The sequence below is a fragment of the Scardinius erythrophthalmus genome (assembly GCF_964197995.2).
Source record: "Scardinius erythrophthalmus genome assembly, chromosome: 9".
In the NCBI taxonomy this organism is placed as follows: domain Eukaryota; kingdom Metazoa; phylum Chordata; class Actinopteri; order Cypriniformes; family Leuciscidae; genus Scardinius; species Scardinius erythrophthalmus.
The window spans coordinates 10,274,923-10,286,728 of NC_138229.1; the positions used below are offsets into that span (position 1 = coordinate 10,274,923).

Consider the following 11,806-nt stretch of genomic DNA (forward strand, 5'->3'; position numbering starts at 1 on the left):
TTAACTTTACCGTTGTTGCAATATTAGACTAGAGCGCTGACTTTGTATGTTTGACTGAATCATTTGCTTTATTTCTTATTGTATAGCTTCTTGTACTTTTTACTTATAGGCTACTTACTTTTATAATGGCTATTATTGATAAAACTGAAATTCAACAAAAAGAGACAGGGTTTAGTTTTTTTATTATTTATTTTTTTTATTACAGTGATGATCAGAGTACAAATGCACATTATATATTGCCTGAACCATATTAATAAGTTTAATATTTTTAAAATTTAAACGGAAAGAACAATTTAAATATAACAATTTTAAAAAAAAAAGTTTTGTTATAAATATGCTAACGTTACATGTAGTGAATATAATAAATATGCGTTGCCTGAACCACATTTGTGTAATGTTTAAGATTTCTTTAAATGAAAACGAAAAGAGGCAGTGTAGTGTTTTATAACATATTTCGTTTTATTGTTGCCTAAAATGTACATACAGAGTGAGATAACCGGAGTAGCAGAGCGAGCTGAGTGACGCGCGTCCTTGGGAGTCATTCTCCTGAGCTGCACTTGACATTGAAGTCCGAACTTTGCGTACTTGCTATTGAGAAATGCCTAATGTCGGCGCTTGGCTTCTTGTGACAAACACTGGAGCAGTTTTTACTTCCAGGCATGGTAAAACAGTGCGGAATTGCGAAAACCTCCTCTACTACCGAGTTAACAGCACACGTAAACAATGATGTTTTGCCGCTGGAATCCTGCCAACATGGCGGATCGAGGGGAGGGGCTCTATACCGTGAGGACAACTCCTCACTCTAATTAGATCAGTGGTAAGAACACGTAAGTGCGCGTACTGTAAAATAAAGTGCAACCATTCAGTTTAGAATGTTATGGGCAAAACATATGGGAATATACAACATTAATTTACGACAACGAAATGTGGAACATTTGTACTTTCTCTGTGCAGTTCATGGCACTGCAGTTTTCTGCCCAGAAACAAGTGACCTCAGTTCTGATGAGCTTCTGATTGGTGAGTGCATTCAACATAAACAAACAAATGCACAGCAGAAATTAGACAGAAAATGATGTATACAATTTTAAATAAATAATATGATAAAAACATAATAGTCTGTATTTAACTACATACACCATCCTTTATCTTTAAAATATATGTGTGTCGCACAGGTTGTCTGGGTGTGCGGTTCAGCTGGCTGTACTCTGTGTTTGATGACCTGCGGTCAGTGCTGGAGTTTGCAGTCAATCTGCGGTGTGAGACTGGACTCTGTCCCGCGGACATTCAGAACCACGGACATTACTGCAGCAACGCAAACACACGGGGCACCGCACACACACACATTCCGCCTGCCGACACACTCGACCGGTGAGAGCACACGCAGTGGGAGAGAGATAAATGAGAAACGGATAGAATTAGACTCAGGAGGGGGTATAGAGATTTTAAAATTCACAGTGGAGTCCACACTCACTTATTGCAGGCTCTGACCCCTCTTTCTGCCTGTTAGCTGATTCTCTATGCAGTTGGGGAAAAGAGATTAAAAATGAAAACATGCAGAGCAGTGACGTGTGTAAAAAAACATGCACTTTATATTAGGCCTAATGTGCATGATATATTAATATAAATGCACACATTTAAACATAAATTAATATAAATGCCAACATATACTCGCACCTGGGCAAGGAACAGAATGTTTTTCATTTCCTTTTATTATTCTTTTGCCCTATTAATCTATTTTATGTAAAGCTGCTAAAATGTATAATGCTAAATACATAAAATTGATATGAATGTGATTGTGTTTGTAGCTGTTGTCTTAACCACTGGAGATGTTCTCAAGAGCTAAAGGACAGAAACTGCAGTCGCAGGACACCGATGTACAACAACTACACCTGCAGCTACAACTCCAGCTGTGGTACACACTTAGTCTTAAAACATTTTCATTGCAGATTTTTACTTTTCAAAGAGCCTTAAAGGAAGGTATTTCCATCAAGGAGCTAAAATTCTGATCACTAGCATTTATATGGTATGATTACACTGCTATGTGGAGAAAAGAGTTAGCTGACCTCAGTTGCGTCCAACTTCTGCAGATTCATTGGATTTCTGTGAGGAAGGATTCTGCCATTGTGATTGGACAGTTATAGACTGCATCAGCTCCAACCATGCAGTCACAAAACAGGATGGAGATAACCAACCAATCACATCACAGACAGGTAACAGTATTAAAGCAGAGCACAAGCACCTTTACCTTTCAAAAATGAAATGTCACTAGATGTTCACAGTCCTAACAACAAACAGTCATATCAGTGGCATATCAAAGTTTCATCTCTTTTGTTTCATTCAGTCCCCCCATTTGTGACTGATCTAGCTGATAATGACACCTACACCAGTGATGTCCTCAATGGAACAGGTGAGGCTGTTGAGACCCACATTAGCTCATTGTTTTATCTTTATTTGTTCAATTCAATTCACATTTATTTGTATAGTGCTTTTCACAATATTCACATATTGTTTCACATCAACTTTACAGAAAATGGATGTTTCTACATTACAATTTAGAGTAATCTGTTATCAGAGGTGACTGTGTCTAAGTAATGTCCGAAATGTAACATTTCTAAGATAATACAAGTCATGCAGTTAGTTAACATCATTTATGCATTTAGGCAGAAACAATGAGCTCGTTAAAGCTATTATTTCAAATTGTGATCATAATGATTACAATAGAAAATTTGGCAGTTATGTATGTTGACTCAGAGTTGGCGTCATCTGAAGTCCTTGCAGGGGTTGGTGTCATCTCTTCACAGGTGTTGAGTCATCTGAAATCTTTGTAAGAGGCTGGATCCAAATTGGTGCTGGCATACACTCTAGTTTTGAGATGCAGTATGGGAATGACTGGCTAAGGAGATGTGTCTTTAATCTAGATTCAGACCGGGAGAATATGTCTGATCCCTGAACATTATAGGGAAGGCTGTTCCACAGTTAGGAGCCAAATGCGAAAACACTCTACCTCTTTTTGTACCTATCTGACTGTTGGCATTTTGTTTATTTAAATGGAGGTATTATCCGAGTTAACGTCAGTAAATTATGGAGTGCTGCAAGGGTCTGTTTTAGGCCCTCAGGTATTTTCAATATACATGCTGCCCCTTGCTATAGGTACAATCAAAAGTCCAAACTTTTGCGATTTTAAACAGTGTGATGGAATGTGGGGTGATAGAAGATCGGTTAAATACACAGGAGCCTAACCATTTACTGATGTTAACTTGGATAATACCCAGTTTAAATAAACAAAATGGTAACGACGATCTAAACCACCTTAATGCCTGTCAGTGAATACCATTGTAACCGGCGTAAGCGCACCACTAAGATCAAGTAAAACTAGTATTGAGATGCAGCCTTGGTCAGAAGCTAGAAGTAAGTCATTTGTAACTTTAACAAGCGCAGTTTCTGTGTTATGATGGGGCCTGAATCCTGAATTAAGACTAATATAGTAATTTGGTTTAAACCAAGTTTCTGTAAGGCACAGTACATCAAAACAGTTTTTTGTGAAATCACTCCCAGTCCACATTATTTTTGCCTTTATATTTGTAATACCTGTACTGCTTTTAAAATGTGTTTTATATACTTTATAAATGACTTGATTTCACATTTGTGTTACAATGTAGAGACCAGCCTACGTGCTGAGAGAGCGAGAGTGAGAGAGACAGAGAGAGATTTAGATGTCTTGCTGATCGACTAACAGTGTTGTTTGTGTCTCAGACAGGGTGGAGCTTTCTCCATCAGACATCGACATGGAGATCATGTTCTATGGTAATGCACAGAAATACAGGATTTGTTAATATAAACAAACATATTGATATAAATAAATACATATAATAATTTTTAAATCATGTGACACTGAAGACTGGAATAATGATGCTGAAAATTCAGCTTTGCCTTCACAGGATTAAATTACATTTTAAAATATATTGAAATTGAAAAATTAGAACACTTTTTTTTTATTGTAATATTATTTCACAATACTACTGTATTTTTTTTATCAAATAAATGCAGACTTGATGAGCATGTATATATATATATATATACTGTATATATAGTACTGGAATAAGTAAAGACTTACTTTAGAAATATTATTATGAAAAATAGGAACATGTGTACAAGGTAAAAATCTAACTGGATTTTTTTTTTTTTATCATTTACAAATACCTCCCTCTTTTACAGATGTAAATGGCACACTGAATGAGACTATGAGCAACTTCACCAATGAGTTGGTGCAGGTCAACAGCTCTCAGAGCAGCAATATTCAGAGCACAAAGAACCCTGGGATATATCAATCAGGTGACATGCTTCACTGAACTTATATTTGGTCTTTTTTTCTGTAGCCCAGAGGACGATTTCTCCCTCGTATTGCAACTCGAGTAAGCCTCAGCCACCTAAAGAATTCACTGATCTAAGCTGAACTTTATCTTTAGATCCAGAGGAAGAAGAGAATGAAGCAGAGGAGAGCAAGTTGGACAGAAACTCAGAGAGGGGAAGTACAGTTCAGAAAAAGGAAGAGGAGCCAATAGAATATGAGGATGGGATCTCCAATGGTAAGAGATAAGCTAAATTAAGTAACACCAACACCAAGATGCACTGTGTTGGTTCAAACAAATTCATCTCAGCTTGTAAATCAAGGACTTCTTTGAAATTCCAGCACACTCGCTGCTTACTGTTCAAAAACACTTGATCAAATGTGATCAAATGATTCTATATGAAGACAAGTCTTTAAACCCCACAGAGTTGAGTTCAAATGAGGCTCTAAGCATTTATATTGCATTCATTTTTGCTGGCTTCTTCTAGTTCTTAGTTAAGCAATTTAAAAGAAAGAAAGAAAGAAAGAAAGAAAGAAAGAAAGAAAGAAAGAAAGAAAGAAAGAAAGAAAGAAAGAAAGAAAGAAAGAAAGAAAGAAAGAAAGAAAGAAAGAAAGAAAGAAAGAAAGAAAGAAAGATAAAAAGAAAGTCTATATACAGTGGCTAAAGATGTGAATTAAGAACTGACGGCAAAAGGTAAACACCAAATATTTGCAACAAAACAAATTTGGTACAATAATTATTCAAAACAACTTAAATGAAAAAATAGGCCTGTGATGGATGGATAGGCCTGTTTGGGATTGGTGTTTTTTAAGAGATGTGTCAACTGGTTTTGTCTATATAATGAAAGTCAATAAGGCGGGCGTACACGGTGCGAGTTCGGATACTCGGGAGGTCGTGAGATATTTCACACGTTACGAGTCAGTTAACCTGATAATCGCGTCAAAGCAGCTGGTACACGGCACGACTGTCCGGCACAAATTTTATCCCGAGCCGGCGGAGTGTGTGTGTGTGTGTGTGTGTGTGTGTGTGTGTGAGACAGTGTATGCGCACGCTGTATGGTTACTCACCTTCATGTTGTTCCAAACCCGTAAGACTCGTTCATTTTTGGAACACAAATTAAGATCTTTTTCATAAAATCTGAGTGATTTCTGTCTCTCAGATGACAGCTACACAACTACCACTTTGACGCTTCAAAAAGTTCCTAAAGAGATCGTAAAACTAATCTATATGAATTGACCGGTTTAGTCCAAATTTTCTGAAGAGACTCGATCGCTTTATATGATGAACAGATTGAATTTAGGCTTTTATTCTCATATAAACATTGATCATTGAAATTTGGACTAAACCGCTCAATTTGTATGGATTATTTTTACAATCTATGAACTTTTAGAAACTTCAAATTGGTAGTTGCGTAGCTGTCAATGGAAGCAAAGAAATTGCCCAGATTTGATTAGAAATATCTTCATTTGTGTTTTTATGTGTTGAAAGTCTTACGGGTTTGGATTGACATGAGGGTAAGAAATTAATGACAGAATTAAAAATTTTTGGGTGAACTAACCCTTTAAGACCATAACTTGTGACCTGTGCTGCTACTTTCTGTATTTTAGTTACATCTGTGCTGATGACAGAACATCAGGGCAGAGACAAAGAGGAAATCCTAACTACCCACAATGCAATGGAGTGGAGCACAAACAGTAAGCATATCTTATCATACTGAAAACACATACGCAAAAGACCTCATTAAAACATTCAGCATGTTTTCTGACTGTAATATTTTGGTTTTATGACAGATGAGCTGGCTGTTAGCATAGCGCTAACCACAATAACAGAATCACAGACTGTCACAGACGTACCAGATACATACACAAACACGCATTCAAACACACACAGTCTTCACTATACACCCCACACAACACCAACAACATACACACCCACTCACACACAATCTGACCATCATTCATCTGAGGAGGACAACGATGAGAGTGATAAAGTCACCTTTCATTTAGCTGCAAGCAGACCTGTCGCACACACACCTGCACATACTACACACACTGTAAAACCCGTTACACATACATCCGGGACACATACTACAACTAATTACTCAAATGACATCGCTAAGCCGTATGTCAGCCCACCTTTACACATCCTAACAGAGGAAAAGAGTGATGAGTCAATGGAGGAGAGAGAAGAGGAGCAGGAAATGACAGAGAGTGACAAAGAAATAGAAAAACATTCAACACAAACCAATCAAAGCCCTTTTATAGTTCTGACCACACCCACTAAAATAACAACCAATCAAAACTCACTTCACAAAACAACCTCGCCCACTGCTACTAATAAAAACACAGCGGCTGCAACAACTTCTGTGCAACTTCCATCTATGAGAGGAAGTGAAGAGAGAGAGATACTAGTTGAAGAGATGGAGAGAGAGAGTGAGGAAGATAAAGAGACAGAGAGAGAGAGTGATTTAATAGTAAACCCACCAAACAAGAGTCAGGAAATCAGTGAGGAAAATGGTGACTTAAGCGCAACCAAACCGACAATTCAAACACAAGCCAACACAAAGCCATCTCCATCTAAAGAGGACGAAAGGCACAATATAGAAAGCAAGGAAGACCTACAAAGTGATGAAGAAGAGGAATCAGTCAATACCCAAACAACCACAATCCCATCCAGGGTCAGCGAGGCCAGTCCATACATGTGGATAATCCCAGCACAGTTCCTTAAACCTCCCATACACAATGCATCACCAAGACCAACGGTTTACCCAGCTGCAAAACCAACTAGGAACAACAAGACCACATCTACAGTTCACAAGCCTGTCAGCACACGGACCACAACATCAGGACATGCTGCTGTTGAAACCATCCCTCATCCCCAGAAACCTCCCCGTCCCGCCCTGGATCAGTTACCATCATTGACCACTACTGCTCACCAAGAGTCTGCTGAGGAAGAGGAGCGGGAGGCAGAGGAAGAGGAAGAAAAAGAGCCATCTGACAGCTCACAAGAATCAGAGAAAATCGGTAATGGTGACAATCCACATCTGCAACTTCAATACAAACCATATGATTTAGCCAAGCAGGATGTGTTCCTGGATCAACATCCTTATATCAACCAAGCAGGCCCAAACTTCATAACATATTCATGAAATCAGATAAAAATGATTGGTTGATGATAATCCTGTTCCTGAAATCTAATTGGTTAATCGGTATGGTAATGTTGTACCAGAATGTTCATCCAAGAACATGCACTGCTTGAGCAAATTACGTTAAGCTATTCTCCAAACACTCCTGCACATGCGTCTGTACTCCAGAGAAATCAGTGTGTGTGTGTGTGTGTTTGTGTGTGTGTGATTCCCAGAGTCTCACCGGGTCCGGAGACGGGCGGCGCCGTTCTTTACCTGGTCTCTACTGGAGGCCGCTGGACTGTCAGACCTGCAGCAGCAAGAAGACTCTGAAGGTGAGAAATTTAAAGAGAAAGACAGACCAAAACATACATAGGCAGATAACAAAACATTAAGCCTGTGTGCATGTGCAGTTATAATCGAGCAACAGTAGAGCTAGTGTCCATCTCTCTGTTCAAGTACATATATAATATAACACACTGCGTAATTGAACATTTGAAGAATTAAAAGGCAGGGTAGGTAATTTGCTATAGAAACATTGGTTGAAAGTCTCTTCACATCCTGATAGTCACTAAGTTAATTGGTCTAAATGTACTTATATGTGTATATATATATATCGTCTGTATAATGTGTAGGACTATAAAATGTTCCTCCAATCATTGCATTCAGACCGAATGCAATGATTGGACGATTTAATACAATGTCCCAGCTGCTTGTCAACGTATATATTTTCATACCTCCACGCACCAGAGTTAGACAGAGGTCAGTCTCTGAGCACTGCAACCGAAACAGCAGTTGCCTTTTACAGTTCCTCCTGAACCAAAACAACAAGCTTATGCTTAACTATCATAAATTGGAAGACATGGAAACCCGTCACGTTATACTCGGAGCGGTTCGTGACTCGAATTTGTAAGGCGGGTGCCAGTAAGTCTGGGCTACCCCGTGAGAAAGCAAAAGGCTCTCCTGAGAATTAACATTTGAACTCTCTCTTGCATATGTATCAGCAACATCCGAGATGCACCACACAGTGCAGCTCACACCTCGCTTTTACCGTCTCATCATCTTCCCCTGCTCCCCCTCACCTAAAACTCTCTAAAAACCTATGCAATGTTAAATGTGTACAATATGTAATTATACATGTTTGGTATCATTTGAAATGTCTCAGTGCGACTGGTACAAAGGTCTCATTCCCAAATAAGTAAAACAAAAGGTAATAAAGTTTTTAAGAGTTTAGAGATAACTTGCACTCAGAGGAGGGTGTGTCTTCCAGGCAAATGGCCTCCTGCTCTCAAAAGGTGTAAACTCTGAATGCAAATTCCCATTGTTAGCAAATGTGTCCATGTGAAATAAGTTTCTGTCTTAGTCTGAGTATATAATGAATTGCATCAAGAGGCTCGGAGCGATTTGTAACTCAAATTAGCCCGTGATGCTGAATGTATGCAAAACACTTCGCATCATGTATTTTAGAATGTCAGGTTCACATCTTCTCTTCTCTTCAGGTTCAAACATTTGATGTTTTGTATTTATTATCTTTGAACTGATTATAAAATTGGAATGATACATATACCTAACATAAATTGTTACATTTGATTTATTCCGACTGACTCGTCAGATTAGTGACGATTCATATTTGGCACCAATTCAAGTGTACTTGGTGTAAGACAAGAAGTGAATTTCCGTTTAGGGCAGCAAAAGTGCTGTTTGACCAACCTAAATCTGGGTGTGTCTTACCTCTGTTTTAATTTATGTTACTTTAGATAAGTGTACGTGGGAAACCACGGCATGGCCAATCCAAAGCTATTATAACAGAAGTAATGTTGGTTGACTTATCTGTAGTAGTGGCCATACCTCTACTGAAGTAAACATTATGTTAAATTCAAGTGTATGCAATTCCATGGTTTTGCCTGTAGTGTCTTGCCTTGAAATACACATCAACTCTATCTTTCGACCCATCTATACAACATTGAAGCCAACTGTAGTCTGGTTAACTTGTATTCATGCTGCACGAAGTCAAGCTACAAACGCTGGTAGAATTTCAGACTAAAGCATTATGACAAATTACAGTTTTAGTGCAGCTGATATCAAACTGTTGAAGTGCATGTAAACATACTTAAAGTGGATAAGTGAAAAATACACAGAAACAATGAGACAAACAGATGCCATGTATTTTGGACATCCATTACCATTGCCACTCTTAAATGTTCTTTGCTGTAACACGTAAATAACATGCTACATTAACATGGTCATCATTCAGTACCATAGTATGTATTAAAGTATCATGATACTGACATCATCTCTGTAGCATGGTATCATCACAATGGTACAGTTTTTGTACGGGAAATAACAATATTCCAGCATCAAAAAAGTGTGGCCACATTAATGTACAATAATGTGTGTGTGTGTTTGTAGAGTGCAGCACATCTTTCCTCCAGTACAGTGCATCTGGACAGGTGTTGAGGGACATGTCTGCTCTGGGAGAAATGCTGCGCTGTCTGACTGGACGATGTCCTCATGAATATCAACACTATGGCTGCTACTGTGGACAACAGGGGACAGGAAACCCCGTAGACCAACTGGACTGGTCAGAACTCACAAAAACACACATTTCTACACCGGCAAAAACGCTGGAATCTCACACACACACACACACACACACACTGACTGGCAGTGTATGTAAAGAACGTTACTGTAATTGTGTGGTTATATTCAGTGCTGAAGCTGTTGTGTCCTCACTGTCCTTGACGTGTCTCTGTGTCAGGTGCTGTTTTCTGCAGCAGTGCTGTTTGGAGAAGCTTAGTGTGCTGGGCTGCAGAAAAAACAGAAAACTCAACGCTCAGATCAGCTGCCAAAAAGGAAAGCCTCGATGTACGACATTACACACGTGAAAGCATGCAAAAACCTTCATACTTCACAATTAAGAGAGTTTTTCACGGAGGTCGGTTTTATGTTAATGATTGTGTTGTGTATGTGTGGCAGGTTCAGGTGTGAGTGTGTGTGACCGGCTGCAGTGCGTCTGCGATCGATCGACTGCCGAGTGTATGGCGGCTTCACACTTCAACCAATCAGTCGCCTCCTCATGTTCCGGGCCCCGCCCACCGTGCCTCCGAAAGCCTCATTCTTCAACACAATCAGCCAGTCAGGACACCAGTGAGGAGAGCAATGAAATGACCCCATCACGGCCTCAATTGAACACACAAAACCAATCAAACACGCATGTTCAGCCACATAAACCCACACTCAACAAGAACCCCTTACACAGCAAACCACAACCTGGCATCAAAGAGGAGGAGGAGGAGGAGCCAGGAATGGAAAAAGAAGAGGAGGAGGAGGAGGAGGAGGAGGAAGAAAAAGAACAAGAAGAAGAAGAGGAAGAGGAATTGGAGCAGTAGGACGAGGTGGTTCTATAATTTTTTACATTTTCAGGGAGATCTCAACGATAGAGGAATCAGTAAGAAAAGATGTAATCTTAACTCACTCAGTATCCAGTGGCCACTCAAGATCATCCAAGATCTGCTGCTTCTCTTCCGCTTGTGTTTGATCGGCTGAAAGACTGCGTTTTTGTTCTGAATCGTGAATGCCAGCAGTTGTATTTTTACAGTAAGTTTCGCAGTATTTTTTTTCCAATTGTAACCGATTATTGTTTACTTAAAAATAAACGCATTTATTGTTTATGTACAAAATTTTAAACCACATGAAATATGTTGAGGTTACAGGAGACCGTTTAGCTAAGGCTTTCTGAATTTCTTTAAATCTATAGATATGTTGGAGATGTGGCAGGCGATCTGGGTTCAAGTCCAACCAATTTTCCAGCCCCTTTGCCCTGTTATCTGTCTGCTCCAGTATTATTTTTTTATTATTTAAATACTATTATAGATTTTATAAAGATATTTTAATTTAGTTTTAGTTCTATTTCAGTTAGTAATTTTTAGTACTTCAACTCAAACTTATTTCAGTTAGTTGCAAAGACAACATTTCTAAGTCAACTAAAAGTCAAGAAGGCCAAAACCCAAACAGAAAATGTCTGCATGTTCCCCTAATTCTCAGTAGCCTACTGTAATGCAAAACATACAATTTCAGTACTGTAATGTGAAATAAATTATATATTATTTCATTTAAAAGTGCATTTGTTAAGTATAATTTTAAGTATACAATGCATTGAATTTAATCTATAGGCCTACTGATTTTTTTTCCCCCTCAAATAAAAATCAATCATTCACAATGCAGAATGCACACATACTGTATATGAAGTGATTAGATTTGAACACCTTTACAATGCAGAAAAATAGAAAAAAATATCAAAATGAAATTATATAAGCTTTCTGCTTTCAAAAAT

At 38.6% G+C, this 11,806-nt stretch overlaps 1 protein-coding gene across 1 annotated transcript; it reads left to right on the top strand.

Moving 5' to 3' along the window:
* The first annotated feature begins 833 nt into the window (after nt 1-833).
* Nucleotides 834-11,149, top strand: oc90 (otoconin 90). The gene is made up of 14 exons (XM_081374223.1): nt 834-1,017; nt 1,173-1,368; nt 1,806-1,912; nt 2,088-2,210; nt 2,342-2,407; nt 3,754-3,804; nt 4,216-4,332; nt 4,467-4,586; nt 5,957-6,043; nt 6,140-7,372; nt 7,710-7,808; nt 9,883-10,054; nt 10,232-10,338; nt 10,450-11,149. Exons 1-14 carry the CDS (start codon nt 873-875, stop codon nt 10,860-10,862), a joined length of 3,036 nt encoding a protein of 1,011 aa, XP_081230349.1. The 5' UTR covers nt 834-872; the 3' UTR covers nt 10,863-11,149.
* The last annotated feature ends 657 nt before the right edge of the window (nt 11,150-11,806 follow it).